Source organism: Oncorhynchus gorbuscha, linkage group LG23 (assembly GCF_021184085.1).
Source record: "Oncorhynchus gorbuscha isolate QuinsamMale2020 ecotype Even-year linkage group LG23, OgorEven_v1.0, whole genome shotgun sequence".
NCBI lineage: Eukaryota > Metazoa > Chordata > Actinopteri > Salmoniformes > Salmonidae > Oncorhynchus > Oncorhynchus gorbuscha.
In genome coordinates this window covers 31,109,346-31,127,415 of record NC_060195.1, presented here as the reverse complement: position 1 = coordinate 31,127,415, position 18,070 = coordinate 31,109,346, and the positions used below count along the sequence as shown (strand labels likewise).

Here is an 18,070-nt window from a genome sequence, read left to right as displayed (position 1 = left end):
GGAGAGGAGGAGGAGAACCATAGGGACAGTATAGCAGGGCTGGAGAGGAGGAGGAGAACCATAGGGACTGTATAGCAGGGCTGGAGAGGAGGAGGAGAACCATAGGGACTGTATAGCAGGGCTGGAGAGGAGGAGAACCATAGGGACTGTATAGCAGGGCTGGAGAGGAGGAGAACCATAGGGACAGTATAGCAGGGCTGGAGAGGAGGAGAACCATAGGGACAGTATAGCAGGGCTGGAGAGGAGGAGAACCATAGGGACAGTATAGCAGGGCTGGAAGGAGGAGAACCATAGGGACTAGTTTAGCAGGGCTGGAGAGGAGGAGAACCATAGGGACAGTATAGCAGGGCTGGAGAGGAGGAGAACCATAGGGACAGTATAGCAGGGCTGGAGAGGAGGAGGAGAACCATAGGGACAGTATAGCAGGGCTGGAGAGGAGGAGAACCATAGGGACAGTATAGCAGGGCTGGAGAGGAGGAGAACCATAGGGACAGTATAGCAGGGCTGGAGAGGAGGAGAACCATAGGGACAGTATAGCAGGGCTGGAGAGGAGGAGAACCATAGGGACAGTATAGCAGGGCTGGAGAGGAGGAGGAGAACCATAGGGACAGTATAGCAGGGCTGGAGAGGAGGAGGAGAACCATAGGGACAGTATAGCAGGGCTGGAGAGGAGGAGAACCATAGGGACAGTATAGCAGGGCTGGAGAGGAGGAGAACCATAGGGACAGTATAGCAGGGCTGGAGAGGAGGAGAACCATAGGGACTGTATAGCAGGGCTGGAGAGGAGGAAGAGAACCATAGGGACAGTATAGCAGGGCTGGAGAGGAGGAGGAGAACCATAGGGACTGTATAGCAGGGCTGGAGAGGAGGAGAACCATAGGGACTGTATAGCAGGGCTGGAGAGGAGGAGGAGAACCATAGGGACAGTATAGCAGGGCTGGAGAAGAGGAGGAGAACCATAGGGACTGTATAGCAGGGCTGGAGAGGAGGAGGAGAACCATAGGGACAGTATAGCAGGGCTGGAGAGGAGGAGAACCATAGGGACTGTATAGCAGGGCTGGAGAGGAGGAGGAGAACCATAGGGACTGTATAGCAGGGCTGGAGAGGAGGAGAACCATAGGGACTGTATAGCATTGCTGGAGAGGAGGAGGAGAACCATAGGGACTGTATAGCAGGGCTGGAGAGGAGGAGGAGAACCATGGGGACTGTATAGCAGGGCTGGAGAGGAGGAGGAGAACCATAGGGACTGTATAGCAGGGCTGGAGAGGAGGAGGAGAACCATAGGGACAGTATAGCAGGGCTGGAGAGGAGGAGAAGAACCATAGGGACTGTATAGCAGGGCTGGAGAGGAGGAGAACCATAGGGACAGTATAGCAGGGCTGGAGAGGAGGAGAACCATAGGGACTGCATAGCAGGGCTGGAGAGGAGGAGAACCATAGGGACAGTATAGCAGGGCTGGAGAGGAGGAGAACCATAGGGACAGTATAGCAGGGCTGGAGAGGAGGAGGAGAACCATAGGGACAGTATAGCAGGGCTGGAGAGGAGGAGGAGAACCATAGGGACAGTATAGCAGGGCTGGAGGAGGAGGAGAACCATAGGGACAGTATAGCAGGGCTGGAGAGGAGGAGAACCATAGGGACAGTATAGCAGGGCTGGAGAGGAGGAGGAGAACCATAGGGACAGTATAGCAGGGCTGGAGAGGAGGAGGAGAACCATAGGGACAGTATAGCAGGGCTGGAGAGGAGGAGAACCATAGGGACAGTATAGCAGGGCTGGAGAGGAGGAGAACCATAGGGACAGTATAGCAGGGCTGGAGAGGAGGAGAACCATAGGGACTGTATAGCAGGGCTGGAGAGGAGGAGGAGAACCATAGGGACAGTATAGCAGGGCTGGAGAGGAGGAGGAGAACCATAGGGACTGTATAGCAGGGCTGGAGAGGAGGAGAACCATAGGGACTGTATAGCAGGGCTGGAGAGGAGGAGGAGAACCATAGGGACAGTATAGCAGGGCTGGAGAGGAGGAGAACCATAGGGACTGTATAGCAGGGCTGGAGAGGAGGAGGAGAACCATAGGGACTGTATAGCAGGGCTGGAGAGGAGGAGAACCATAGGGACTGTATAGCATTGCTGGAGAGGAGGAGGAGAACCATAGGGACTGTATAGCAGGGCTGGAGAGGAGGAGGAGAACCATGGGGACTGTATAGCAGGGCTGGAGAGGAGGAGGAGAACCATAGGGACTGTATAGCAGGGCTGGAGAGGAGGAGGAGAACCATAGGGACAGTATAGCAGGGCTGGAGAGGAGGAGAAGAACCATAGGGACTGTATAGCAGGGCTGGAGAGGAGGAGGAGAACCATAGGGACAGTATAGCAGGGCTGGAGAGGAGGAGAACCATAGGGACAGTATAGCAGGGCTGGAGAGGAGGAGGAGAACCATAGGGACTGTATAGCAGGGCTGGAGAGGAGGAGGAGAACCATAGGGACAGTATAGCAGGGCTGGAGAGGAGGAGAAGAACCATAGGGACTGTATAGCAGGGCTGGAGAGGAGGAGGAGAACCATAGGGACAGTATAGCAGGGCTGGAGAGGAGGAGAACCATAGGGACAGTATAGCAGGGCTGGAGAAGAGGACAACCATAGGGACAGTATAGCAGGGCTGGAGGGGAGGAGGAGAACCATAGGGACAGTATAGCAGGGCTGGAGAGGAGGAGGAGAACCATAGGGACAGTATAGCAGGGCTGGAGAGGAGGAGAACCATAGGGACTGTATAGCAGGGCTGGAGAGGAGGAGGAGAACCATAGGGACTGTATAGCAGGGCTGGAGAGGAGGAGGAGAACCATAGGGACAGTATAGCAGGGCTGGAGAGGAGGAGAACCATAGGGACTGTATAGCAGGGCTGGAGAGGAGGAGGAGAACCATAGGGACTGTATAGCAGGGCTGGAGAGGAGGAGGAGAACCATAGGGACTGTATAGCAGGGCTGGAGAGGAGGAGAACCATAGGGACTGTATAGCAGGGCTGGAGAGGAGGAGGAGAACCATAGGGGCTGTATAGCAGGGCTGGAGAGGAGGAGGAGAACCATAGGGACAGTATAGCAGGGCTGGAGAGGAGGAGAACCATAGGGACTGTATAGCAGGGCTGGAGAGGAGGAGGAGAACCATAGGGACTGTATAGCAGGGCTGGAGAGGAGGAGGAGAACCATAGGGACTGTATAGCAGGGCTGGAGAGGAGGAGGAGAACCATAGGGACTGTATAGCAGGGCTGGAGAGGAGGAGGAGAACCATAGGGACTGTATAGCAGGGCTGGAGAGGAGGAGGAGAACCATAGGGACAGTATAGCAGGGCTGGAGAGGAGGAGAACCATAGGGACAGTATAGCAGGGCTGGAGAGGAGGGGGAGAACCATAGGGACAGTATAGCAGGGCTGGAGAGGAGGAGAACCATAGGGACAGTATAGCAGGGCTGGAGAGGAGGAGGAGAACCATAGGGACTGTATAGCAGGGCTGCAGAGGAGGAGGAGAACCATAGGGACTGTATAGCAGGGCTGGAGAGGAGGAGGAGAACCATAGGGACTGTATAGCAGGGCTGGAGAGGAGGAGAACCATAGGGACTGTATAGCAGGGCTGGAGAGGAGGAGGAGAACCATAGGGACTGTACAGCAGGGCTGGAGAGGAGGAGGAGAACCATAGGGACTGTATAGCAGGGCTGGATAGGAGGAGGAGAACCATAGGGACTGTATAGCAGGGCTGGAGAGGAGGAGGAGAACCATAGGGACAGTATAGCAGGGCTGGAGAGGAGGAGAACCATAGGGACAGTATAGCAGGGCTGGAGAGGAGGGGGAGAACCATAGGGACAGTATAGCAGGGCTGGAGAGGAGGAGAACCATAGGGACAGTATAGCAGGGCAGGAGAGGAGGAGGAGAACCATAGGGACTGTATAGCAGGGCTGGAGAGGAGGAGGAGAACCATAGGGACAGTATAGCAGGGCTGGAGAGGAGGAGAACCATAGGGAGAGTATAGCAGGGCTGGAGAGGAGGAGGAGAACCATAGGGACTGTATAGCAGGGCTGGAGAGGAGGAGGAGAACCCTAGGGACAGTATAGCAGGGCTGGAGAGGAGGAGAACCATCGGGACAGTATAGCAGGGCTGGAGAGGAGGGGGAGAACCATAGGGACAGTATAGCAGGGCTGGAGAGGAGGAGAACCATAGGGACAGTATAGCAGGGCTGGAGAGGAGGAGGAGAACCATAGGGACTGTATAGCAGGGCTGGAGAGGAGGAGGAGAACCATAGGGACTGTATAGCAGGGCTGGAGAGGAGGAGGAGAACCATAGGGACTGTATAGCAGGGCTGGAGAGGAGGAGAACCATAGGGACTGTATAGCAGGGCTGGAGAGGAGGAGGAGAACCATAGGGACAGTATAGCAGGGCTGGAGTTACAGGTCAGCTAGACATCATTTCAATCAGTGTGATATGGCACGTGGAGCTACTGTATCAGCTTGAAAAATAGAGGCATACAATTTTTCACACCCACTAAAATATCACCAAACAAGATGTCTCTATGAATGGAAACCATAGCCTGGTATAAAATGCTGGGGTAAATTTCATGGTCCGAATGATTCTGAAGCAGTGTTGCGTTCCATAGGATGCATGAACAAACAGGCATTCTTCTCATGGTCTAATAAACAAAGTACCCCACATTCATAATGACGAGGGCTGCTAAATTGCATTCCCCTTCAGGACATAAAGTCTTGACCTTATTGAGGCCTAGTCAAGTCTCTTCACCTGAACCTCAGAGGGAACACCTATAGTCTGTCTCATTACACAATGTGTACCTCCAGCAGCTCTGTGAGCAATGGGGCTTCTTCTGCGTGGTACAATGTTCTTCTCCTCTCATCATACTGTACCTACCTCCTCCCCATAAACATACTGTTCATCTCCCCAAAACTTTGCCCATCCTCACCTTCCTCTAATCCCTGTCCCATCCTCATGTCCCTCTAATCCCTGTCCCATCCTCACGTTCCTCTAATCCCTGTCCTATCCTCATGTCCCTCTAATCCCTGTCCCATCCTCACGTCCCTCTAATCCCTGTCCCATCCTCACCTCCCTCTAATCCCTGTCCCATCCTCACCTCCTTCTAATCCCTGTCCCATCCTCACCTCCTTCTAAGACCTGTCCCATTCTCACGTACCTCTAATCCCTGTCCCATCCTCATGTCCCTCTAATCCCTGTCACATCCCCACCTTCCTCTAATCCCTGTCCCATCCTCATGTCCCTCTAATCCCTGTCCCATCCTCACCTCCTTCTAAGCCCTGTCCCATCCTCACGTCCCTCTAATCCCTGTCCCATCCTCACCTCCCCCCAATACATAGCCCATCCTCACCTCCCCCAATACATAGCCCATCCTCACCTCCCCCAATACATAGCCCATCCTCACCTCACCCCCCCAATACATAGCCCATCCTCACCTCCCCTAATACATAGCCCATCCTCACCTCCCCCAATACATAGCCCATCCTCACCTCCCCCAATACATAGCCCATCCTCACCTCCCCCAATACATAGCCCATCCTCACCTCCCCCAATACATAGCCCCCTCCCTCACCTCCTCACCCCCCAATACATAGCCCATCCTCACCTCCCCCAATACATAGCCCATCCTCACCTCCCCCTAATACATAGCCCATCCTCACCTCCCCCAATACATAGCCCATCCTCACCTCCCCCTAATACATAGCCCATCCTCACCTCCCCCCAATACATAGCCCATCCTCAGCCCATCCTCACCCCCAATACATAGCCCATCCTCACCTCCCCCAATACATAGCCCATCCTCACCTCCCCCAATACATAGCCCATCCTCACCTCCCCTAATACATAGCCCATCCTCACCTCCCCCCCCAATACATAGCCCATCCTCACCTCCCCCTAATACATAGCCCATCCTCACCTCCCCCAATACATAGCCCATTCTCACCTCCCCCTAATACATAGCCCATCCTCACCTCCCCCACACATTCTCCTCCATGTCAGCTTCCCTCCTTCCGATCACTGGATCAATAAAAGTCCATTAAATACACAGAGACCACAACATTAGTTATGTAAGCAAAACATGTACATAAAGTTAAAGTAAATGCAAAAATGCTCTTTCAAACCAGCAGGGAACACCATGACCTAGATATGTGTTATTGTGACTGAATACAAGGATAGTAAACCATTTTGAGAGCTGAATGAAACACATTGTGGTTTCACAAGGCATGACCAATGTGATCAGGCATGGCACAGTATGTATCTAGACATACAGTATCTGTATAGTGTAAAGACAGTAGATCTGTATGTGTGGTCTACCTGCTGTATCTCCACCAGGGGGCACCATTCAGTCAAAGAGGGAGAAAGATGGAAAAGGAGCAGACATGATGGAATAGGAGAGCTTGTTGCGTTTCACAATAAAGATTTAATTACGTAAAGTACACCTTCAATATAATAACGGAACAGATCACATAACAAACATGGCTAACTCTCAGACAGCACATAAGGCCTAGTTGTGTTTCAGAAATTACATATATGTTTGCTGAAGTTAACAGGTGTTGGATATTGGTTTGAGAAAGGCAATATCAGTTTGTGGATTTTGTGGCTTGCTGGCCATCTGTAGCGGTAATCTGTAGAGGTCGTCTGTAGAGTCATCTGTTGACTGAGGTATCCTCTGGTTCATCAGGAAGTGACCTGTGATAACAAAATAACACAGAATACAGCGCAAGTTAGATAGTGACAGAGTGGAAAAGAAAGCTGTGTATATATATACAGCATTGCAATACATTATATTAATGAAAAGGGCAATCTGCAATTGCCACAGCCAATTTTGAACTTTTACATTCCTAATATACAGTGCATTCAGTAAGTATTCAGACCCCTGGACGTTTTCCACATTTTGTTACAGTACAGAGTTATTCAAAAATGGATTACATTTGTTTTTTTTACTCATCAGTCTACACACAAGTCCCCATAATGACGAAGCAAAAACGTGTTTTTATAAATTTTTGCAAATGTATTACAAATAAAAAATGCAAATATCAAATTTACATACTCTATATCAAATACGTGTTTTCCATGTGGTCAATGCTATTCCATTTGCTCCGTTTCAGCCATTATTATGAGCCGTCCTCATCTCAGCAGCCCCATTTAAATAAGTATTCAGACCCTTTACTCAGTACTTTGTTGAAGCACCTTTGGCAGCGATTACAGCCTAGAGTCTCCTTGGGTATGACTGTACAAGCTTGGCACACCTGTATTTTGTGAATTTCTCCCCTTCTTCTCTGCAGATCCTCTCAAGCTTTGTCAGGTTGGATGGGGAGCGTCGCTGCACATTTATTTTCAGGTCTCTCCGGAGATGTTTGATCTAGTTCAAGTCCGAGCTCTGCCTGGGCCACTCAAGGACATTCAGAGACTTGTCCCGAAACCATTCCTGTGTTGTCTTGGCTGTGTGCTTAGGGTCATTGTCCTGAGGAAGGTGAACATTCACCCTGGTCTGAGGTCCTCAGCGCTCTGAAGCATGTTTTCACCAAGGATCTCTTTAGAATTTGCTCCGTTCATCTTTCCCTCGATCCTGATTAGTCTCCCAGTCCCTGCCTCTGAAAAACATCCCCCCAGCATGATGCTGGAAATCAGGCCAAAGTGTTTAATGTTGGGTTCATCAGACCAGAGAATCTTGTTTCTCATGATCTGAGAGTCTTTAGGTGCCTTTTGGAAAACTCCAAGTGGGCTGTCATGTGCCTTTTACTGAGGTGTGGCTTCTGTCTGGCTGGCCACTTCACCTGATTGGTGGAGTGCTGCAGAGAATGTTGTCTTTCTGGAAGGTTCTCCCATCTCCACAGAGGAACTCTGGAGCTCTGTCAGAGTGACCACCGGGTTCTTGGTCACCTCCCTGACCAAGTCTCTTCTCCCCCAATTGCTCAGTTTGGCCGGGCGGCCAGCTCTGGGAAGAGTCTTGGTGGTTCCAAACTACTTCCATTTAAGAATGATGGAGGCCACTGTGTTCTTGGGGACCTTCAGTGCTTCAGAAATGTTTTGTTACCCTTTTCCAGATCTGTGCCTCGACACAAACCTGTCTCGGAGCTCTACGGACAATTCCTTCAACCTCATGGCTTGGTTTTTGCTCTGACATGCACTGTCACCTGTGGGACTTTATATAGACAGTTGTGTGCCTTTCCAAATCATGTCTAATCAAAAGAGTTTACCACAGGTGGACTTCAATCAAGTTGTAAAAAAAACTCAAGAATGATCAATGGAAGCAGGTGCACCTGAGCTCAATTTCGAGTCTCATAGCAAAGGGTCTGAATAAAGTTTTTTTAAATGCTTTAAAAAAATAACATTTGTCAAAATTTAATTTGCCAAAAGTTTTCACTTTGTCATTATGGGGTATTGTGTGTCGATAGATGAGGAACATGTAATTTAATCTATTTTTAGAATAAAGCTGCAAGGTAACAACATGTGGAAAATGACACAAATGAATACCTCCCGAATGTACATTACCGTATTGTACATCTAGGTTTGTACCTGTAGACTTTCCATCAGCATGATTCAAAACAATGCACAAAACAGGCATTGAATACATTGAGACATCAAGTTGTTTGCGTTGATGTGATAATGAGGCTCAGTTGGTAGAGCATGGCACTTGCAATGCTAGGGTTGTGGGTTCCATTCCCAAGGGGAAGCAGTATGGAAAAGTATGAGAATCTAAGCACCCACTGCTGTAATCAGCTCTGAATAAGTGTCTACTGAAAAGGAATGAATTTCAATCACACAGTACCAGTCAAAACTTTGGACACACCTACTCATTCAAGGGGTATTCTTTATTATTACTATTTTCTACATTGAAGAATAATAGTGAAGACATCAAAACTATGAAATAACATAGATGGAATCATGTAGTAACCAAAAAAGTGTTAAATAAATACAAAATATATGTAATATTTAAGATTCTTCATTGTAGCCATCATTTGCCAGCTTTGCACACTCTTGGCATTCTCTCAACCAGCTTCATTAGGAATGCTTTTCCAACCATCTTGAAGGAGTTCCCACATATGCTGAGCACTTGCTGGCTGCTTTTCCGTCAGTCTGCGGTCCAACTCATCCCAAACCATCTCAATTGGGTTGAGGTCGGGTGATCGTGGAGGCCAGGTCAGCTGATGCAGCACTCCATCACTCTCCTTCTTGGTCAAATAGCCTTTACACAGCCTGGAGGTGTGTTTTGGGTCATTGTCCTGTTGAAAAACAAATGATAGTCCCACTAAGCTCAAACCAGATGGGATGGCGTATTGAATTATGTGCAGAATTCTGTGGTAGCCATGCTGGTTAAGTGTGCCTGGAATTCTAAATACATCATTTACAATGTCAACAGCAAAGCACCCCCACACCATCACACCTCCTCCTCCATGCTTCACGGTGGGACCCATACATGCTGAGATCATCCGTTGACCTACTCTGCGTCTCACAGACAAGGTGTTTGGAACCAAAAATCTCAAATTTGGACTCATCAGACCAAAGGACAGATTTCCACCGGTCTAATGTCCATTGCTCGTGTTTCTTGGCCCAAGCAAGTCTCTTATTATTATTGGTGTCCTTTAGTAGTGGTTTCCTTGCAGAAAATCGACCATGACGGCCTGATTCACGCAGTCTCCTATGAACAGTAATGTTGAGATGTGTCTGTTACTTGCGCTGTAATTTCTGAGGCTGGTAACTCTAATGAATTCATCCTCTGCATCAGAGGTAACCCAGAGTCTTCCTTTCTTGTGGCGGTCCTCATGTGAGCCAGTTTCATCAAAGCGCTTGACGGTTTTTGCGACTGAAGAAATGCTCAAAGTTCTTGAAATATTCCGGAATGATTGACCTTCATGTCTTAAAATGTAATGATGGACTGTTGATTATCTTTGCTTATTTGAGCTATTCTTGCCATAATATGGACTTGGTCTTTTACCGAATCTTCTGTATATAACCCCTACCTTGTCTCAACACAACTGATTAGCTCAAACGCATTAAGAAGGAAAGAAATTACACATATTAACTTTTAACAAGGCACACCTTTTTTGAAATGCTTTCCAGGTGACTACCTCATGAAGCTGGTTGAGAGAATGCCAATAATGTGCAAAGCTGTCATCAAGGCTGCTTAGTCTCAAATATAAAATATATTGTTGAAGTCAGAAGTTTACATACACTTAGGTTGGAGTCATTCAAACTAGTTTTTCAACCACTCCACACATTTCTTGTTAACAAACTATAGTTTTGGCAAGTCGGTTAGGACATCTACTTTGTGCATGACACAAGTAATTTTTCCAATAATTGTTAACAGACAGATTATTTCACTGTATCATAATTCCAGTGGGTCAGAAGTTTACATACACCAAAGTTGACTGTGCCTTTAAACAGCTTTGAAAATTCCAAATAATTATGTTATGGCTTTAGAAGCTTCTGATAGGCTAATTGACATCATTTGAGTCGATTGGAGGTGTAACTGTGGATGTATTTCAATTGCTACCTTTAAACTCAGTGCCTCTTTACTTGACATCATGGAAAATCAAAAGAAATCAGACAACTTCTCAGAAAACAATTATAGACCTCCATATGTCTGGTTCATCCTTGGGAGCAATTTCCAAACACCTGAAGGTACCACGTTCATCTGTAAAAACAATAGTGCGCAAGTATAAACACCATGGGACCACGCAGCCGTCATAACACTCAGGAGGGAGACGCCGTCTAAGATTAACGTATTTTTGGTCCGAAAAGTGCAAATCAATCCCAGAACAACAGCAAAGGACCTTGTGAAGATGCTGGAGGAAACAGGTACAAAAGTATCTATATCCACAGTAAAACGAGTCCTATATCGACATAACCTGAAATGCTGCTCAGCAAGGAAAAGCCGCTGCTCAAAACCACCATGAAAAAGCCAGACTAAGGTTTGCAACTGCACATGGGGACAAAGATCATACTTTTTGGAGAAATTTCCTCTGGTCTGAAGAAACAAAAATAGAACTGTTTGGCAATAAAGACCATCGTTATGTTTGAAGGAAAAATGGGGATGCTTGCAAGCCGAAGAACACCATACCAACCGTGAAGCACGGGGGTGGCAGCATCATGTTGTGGGGGTGCTTTGCTGCAGGAGGGACTGGTACACTTCACAAAATAGATGGCATAATAAGGTAGGAAAATTATGTGGATATATTGAATCAACATCTCAAGATGTACAATGACCCCCAGCATACTTCCAAAGTTGTTGCAAAATGGCTTAAGGACAACAAAGTCAAGGTATTGGAGTGGCCATCACAGAGCCCTGACTGCAATCCAATAGAAAATGTGTGAGCAAAACTGAAAAGCGTGTGCCAGGCCTACAAACCTGACTCAGTTACACCAGCTCTGTCAGGAGGAATTGGATAAAATTCATCCAATTTATTGTGGGACGCTTGTGGAAGTCTACCTAAAATGTTTGACCCAAGTTAATCAATTTAAAGGCAATGCTACCAAATATTAATTGTGTGTATGTAAACTTCTGACCCACTGGGAATGTGACTAAAGAAATAAAAGCTGAAGTAAATCATTTTCTCTACTACTATTCTGGCATTTTACATTTTTTAAATAATGTGGGGATCCTACCTGACCTAAGGCAGGGATTAAATGTCAGGAATTGTGAAAAAAACTGAGTTTAAACATATTTGGCTCAGGTGTATGTAAACTTCCGACTTCAACTGTATTTTGATTTGTTAAAAAATTGTTTGGTTACTACATGATTTCATATGTGTTATTTCATAGTTTTGATGTCTTCACTATTATTCTAAAATGTAGAAAATGGTAAAAATAAAGAAAAACCATTGAAAGAGTGGGTGTGTCTAAACTTTTGACTAGTAATGTATATCAAGTTTTTTTAATAATCCACAAGTATTATCAGATTAACTGTTTTGTACAGATAATTATCAGACTCAGGAACAGGGCGTACTGGTTCTGTGGGTTATTATTCTATGTTTAGTTGCCTGTTCGTACTAGTCATATTGCTTCACCGTTCGTTTTGTTATTTTGTATAGTTTTGTTCAGGGTTTGAATTCGTTTAATAAAATGGAATTTACGCTTATCACGCTGCGCCTTGGTCTCCTCCTTATGACAACCGTGACACTGTGGTTGCATTAATGAGAAGTCTGTCTTTAATTCTGTGAATAACACTTGTATCTTTTATCAATGTTATTATGAGTATTTTTGCAAAATCACAGGATGTTTTGGAATCACAATATTACTGCACGTAAGGCGCCAATGTAAACTGAGATTTTTGGATATAAATATGCATATTATCGAACAAAACACAGATGTATTGTGTAACATTATATCCTATGAGTGTCATCTGATGAAGATCATCAAAGGTTAGTGATTTCATTTTATCTATATTTGTGCTTTTTGTGACTCCTATCTTCGGCTGGAAAAATGGCTGTGTATTTTTTCAACTTGGCTATGACCTAACATAATCATATGTGGTGCTTTCGCTGTAAAGCATTTTTTAAATCGGACACGCTGGCACAGGACGCACTGGGCTGTGCAGACTCACCGGAGACACAGTATGCAGAGCCGGCGCAGGATATCCTGGTCCAAAGAGGTATACTGGAGACCAGGAGCACTGAGCCGGCACCCTCCTTCCTGGCTGGATGCCCATTCTAGCCCGGCCAATGCGAGGATCTGGAATAGAACGCACTGGGCTAGAATAACGCACTGGAGACACCGTGCGCTCTACCGCATAATACGGTGCCTGACCAGTAAGACGCTCCCCACAGTAAGCACGAGGAGTAGGCTCAGGTCTCCGACCTGACTCATGCAATCTCCGCGTGTGCCGCCCCCCTAAAATATTATTGGGGCTGCCTCTCGTGCTTCCGGACTAACTGTGTACCTTCATATCGTCGCTGTTCCTCTATTCTCCAGTGTTTCTGCTCGTAGTATCGCCGTTCCGCTTTCGCTGCCTCTAACTCCTCCTTAGGACGGTGATACTCCCCCGGCTGTGTCCAGGGTCCTGCTCCATCTAATATCTCCTCCCAGGTCCATTTCCCCATTAAGCGCTGTTCCTCCTTTACATGCTGCTTGGTCCTGGTTTGGTGGGTTATTCTGTCATGGTTGTCATAAGGAGGAGACCAATGCGGAGCGACATATTAAAACCCCATAGATATACAAAAACCCTAGACAGAACAAAAACTAAATAAACCACCCTTGTCACACACTGACCTAACCAAAATAATAAAGAAAACAAAGATAACTAAGGTCATGGCGTGACACGCTGTGTAAGATTTTTTTTTGACTTTACAGAAAAAAACAATCTAAGAACTGCGCTCAGAACCCAAAACAGCCAGAGGAATATCAACATTTTGGAGTCAACAAAGATAGAAACAACACCATAAATATTCACTTACCTTTGATGATCTTCATCAGAAGGCACTCCCAGGGATCCCAGGTCGACAATAAATGACTGATTTGTTCCATAAAGTTCCATAAAGTCCGTCATTTATGTCCAAATAGCCACTTGTTGTTCGCGTGTTCAGCCCAGTAATCCATCTTCATGAGGCGCAGGCACTTCATCTAGACAAAAATTTGAAAAGTTCCGTAACAGTCCTTAGAAACATGTCAAACGATGTATGGAATCAATCTTTAGGATGTTTTTTAACATAAAACATCAATAATGTTCCAACCTGAGAATTCCTTTGTCTTCAGAAAAGCACTGGAACGAGAGGTAACCATGTCGGGAGCGCGCGTCATGAGACCAAGGCACTCTGCCAGACCAGAGTGTTTTCTATCCAATACTAATAATAATATGCATATATTAGCATCTGGGACAGAGTAGGAGGCAGTTCAGTCTGGGCATGCTATTCATCCAAAAGTGAAAATGCTGCCCCCTATCCCAAAAATGATTTAATAGGCCACAGATTAAATACATAATGTTGAACTTCACAGGGTGGTTAAAGTGCACGTGATGAGCTTGATGCTCCTTGCCAATAAATATCTTATTCTGGTGACATGATGATCGATGCTTGGCTGCCGTTTGACAATTATTATTTAAAAAAAACATTTGAATAGCCATAATAATATCCATAATAATCTCATTATGCAAGTAGCCTACCAGCACTGTATCTGAAAGGTGTCAGCTAGAGCGCACGTGCCTAGACCAGAGTGGGCATGTTTTCTATTTAATGCAACCGTTTTTGTGACAAAACCATCAATAGAGTTGAAAATGCGATGGAAACCCATTTAACTTGTATTTTTCATCCGGTGCACAATGTCATCACGCACAGTCTTTAATCCGCAATAAGTCAGTTCAATGGAAAAACATCTCTGGTGGGGAAATGCGCATATTGTTTTAGGCAGATTTTTAAAAATCTATCACAAATTGGATGGAAACCTAGCTTGTGATTATGGCGTGTTGTCCGGGAGCTGTCCACTGGCGCAGTGCTGAAATTCAAGCCAATGGTCTATTGTTGCGTCATATTATAAGATTCTAGACAGCAAAAAGGTCTTTCATTCATCATTGTATGTCATAATTAGTGAATGGAAGTCAGATAATTTCAATCACATGGATTTGGTGCCAGATTTAATAATAATAAATGTAATTTGTATTGCGCTTTCATTACAGAGTTATATTGAAAAACATACAACTATATGCAATAAAAACGTCTAGGAAGATAAAATAACGGTTGTGGGCTAGATGCTAAATACATATTAGATTTGGACTAGGACTATGAAAAATAAGTGGGGTTTTGATTTCACTCTTTTTGATTTATATCACATCAACCGTGTTAACATGCCCTTCGTTCTTAGTAAAATGAATATCAACAGCCTACTTAGTAATACAGCACAATATTTACTATTCTTTATATATCTATCAATACTGTCTTGCTTAAGTAGCCAATGCTGCAACATCACAACAATCCGTGGCCTCTCCCTGACTCCCCTTCTGCGTTAGCCAGATGGTGTCGCTGTTCACCAGTAAATATCTCAGCTCTGCTTAGAGGGAGCCATGACATTCTCATCCATCTCTGCTGTAGGACAGACCTGTTTTAGCTTAAACAAACATGGCTATTTAATTTACAACAACAACACTGGTCTGAACATCAGGCTACTATATAGGATTTTATACAAGCCTTAATAGCATCCGAATATAAGGAGTCTAGCTAAATCTGACTGGAGTTCAACGTCCAGGATGCATCGGGAGAGAAGGGTTTTCTCGTCTGTCTTTGTGTTCTGCGCGTTATGGGGCAGCGCTTTGTCTGTGACGCGGTATTCCATACCCGAAGAGATGGAGAGAGGTTCTGTAGTGGCCAATTTAGCCGCAGATTTGGGACTGGAACTTGCAGGTCTGGCTCATCGCGAGGTAAAACTTGATATTTTCCATAGCAAGAAGTTCTTGGACGTCATCAAAAAGACAGGTGAGCTGTATATTGTAGAGAAAATAGACAGGGAGTATCTTTGTACTACTAAGACTACCGACTGTTTTTTAAAATTGGACGTTATCATTGAAAGCCCTTTACGCATATTTAACATAGAATTGGGAATAACAGATATTAATGATAACGCACCTCATTTTCGCAGGGACAAAATAGAGCTTGATGTTTCAGAATCAGCTACGGCAGGAGAGAAATTCTCCCTTCCTAATGCAGTGGACCCGGATGTTGGTATCAATACAGTCAAAACCTACCAGCTCAGTGCTAGCGAGCATTTTACCATAGAAATCCAGACTGGGAGTGATGGTACTAAATATGTTGACCTGGTCTTGACAAAGGCTTTAGACCGGGAAGAGCACGCGGTTCATAACTTAATACTCACGGCTGTAGATGGCGGGGTCCCATCGCAATCTGGTAGAGCTAATATCGTTGTTAGAGTGCTGGATACAAACGACAACGCCCCTAGATTCGACCGTTCGGTTTATTCCGTTAATGTGACAGAAAACTCCGCGATTGGAACGCTAGTAATGAAGCTAAACGCCACAGATTTAGATGAAGGGTCAAATGCAGACATCAAGTATTCATTCACACTTTACACGTCAGAGAAAACACAAGACGTATTTGCACTGAATCCAAACACAGGGGAGATAACAGTGAAAGGAACTACTGATTATGAAGATATGAAGTTTTACGAGATGCATGTTGAGGCTAAGGACAAAGGACAGCATCCCCTATTGGGTCAATGTAAAATTGTAGTTGGCGTTACAGATACAAACGACAACTATCCAGAGATAACCGTTAAATCATATAAGAGTACAGTTAATGAGAACATTCCAGTTGGGACAGTCATAGCAATCGTGGGTATAAGCGACAGGGACACAGGTGACAATGGAAAAATGAACCTATCTATAAACCAACAGGTGCCATTTGTTTTGCACAAGTCGTCTGACTTCCTTTACGACCTCATTGTCTCGGAAACATTAGATCGTGAGAAAGTTCCAGAATATGATATCACGCTCGTTGTGACGGACGGAGGAAGGTCCTCCTTGTCTGATAATGAAACGATAACTATACATCTGTTGGACGTCAATGACAACGCGCCACTCTTCCCCCAGTCGTTCTACACTATGCCCGTTATGGAGAATAACGCGCCTGGGGCCTTGCTAAGTTCCCTCACTGCGTTTGATCCAGACCTCCATGAAAACCAGTATCTAGTTTATTTCATCATAGAGAAGGAGATAGTGAACACCTCCATTTCCATGCTGTTTTCCATCAATCCGGAGAACGGTAATCTTTACGCACTAAAGACGTTTGACTATGAGATAGAGAAAGAGTTCCTTTTCCACATTGAGGCCAGAGACTCTGGTGTTCCTCCGCTCAGCAGTAATGTGACTGTCCACATCATTATTGTTGATCAGAACGACAACACCCCGGTCATAGTCTCTCCGTGGCGCGTGCACGGCTCCGTGGTGGAGGAAAAGATTCCCAGATCCACCGATAAAGGATCCCTGGTCTCCAAGGTGATAGCCATAGACACGGACTCGGTCCAGAACTCTCGGATTACATACCAGTTTCTACAGGTTACCGACGCCACCTTATTCAGTCTGGACCAATACAATGGAGATATCCGGACCATGAGAATGTTCAGTTACAGAGATCCGCGTCATCAACGGCTGGTTGTCATCGCCAAGGACAACGGAGAACCTGCTCTGTCTGCTACAGTTACCATCAAGCTGTCAACAGTGGAGACTGCCGTTAAAGCCTACTCTGACATGACTGAAGTGCCTCTAGAATATGACATATTTTCAGACTTAAACCTGTATTTGGTGATCGGCTTGGGCTCGGTGTCCTTTCTGTTATTGATCACCATATTGGTCACCTGTGTGCTGAAGTGTCAGAAACCGATGCCCAGCAAAGCGGCTCCTCCTAGTAGGAACAGCGTGATCAGCGAGAGGAACTCGACCATCGCAGATTCCACTCTGGTCTCCAACGATGCTTACTGGTACAGTATGTTTCTAGCAGAGACCAGGAAAGGAAAGCTGGTAGTCAGACAGCCTGTGCCAAAGGCGGGTTCCAGATACATTGTGTCCAGTTTACCAAGGAGCACCGGCCTGACAGAGACCAGCGACTCAGCAGCCTCTACTCTGCAGGTAAGAAAACAATCGTAATCTGTTTTAAACAAATCACCTCCATCCTTGTTTTGATAATCATAATGCGTAAAAGCCATCATTTAGGGCGTAATATGGTACAAAAATAAAATCTGATAAGGGGTAGCTGTGAGCAACAAGAATGACCAAAACAACAACCTGATAACGCTTTACTCCCTCTACCAAACGTTTAAACCATACAATGCCATGCAATGTTTATAAACATGATGGCAACATTATTTTTTACAAACATAGCGAAATAGACAATATATATATATATTCCCATGCCCTTTAAAAACAATTTATTAAAAATAACCACGTAAACTTGTCTTTCTCATTATACACCATTCATAGACAACAACAAAAAGTGGACCGTTTTCAATGTAGAGATGTGTAAATGCTGGTAAATGCACAAAGTGTCGCTGCTCACCAATAAAACACACCTCTTGTGATGTAAGAGTCGCAATGACAGTTTGTAACAAGGAG

The 18,070-nt window shown here is 45.7% G+C and overlaps 1 protein-coding gene across 1 annotated transcript; it reads left to right on the top strand.

The window, feature by feature from the left end:
- The first annotated feature begins 15,046 nt into the window (after nucleotides 1-15,046).
- On the top strand, nucleotides 15,047-17,605 carry LOC124010658 (protocadherin alpha-C2-like). The gene has a single exon (XM_046323326.1). It carries the CDS (start codon nucleotides 15,197-15,199, stop codon nucleotides 17,603-17,605), a length of 2,409 nt encoding a protein of 802 aa, XP_046179282.1. The 5' UTR covers nucleotides 15,047-15,196.
- The last annotated feature ends 465 nt before the right edge of the window (nucleotides 17,606-18,070 follow it).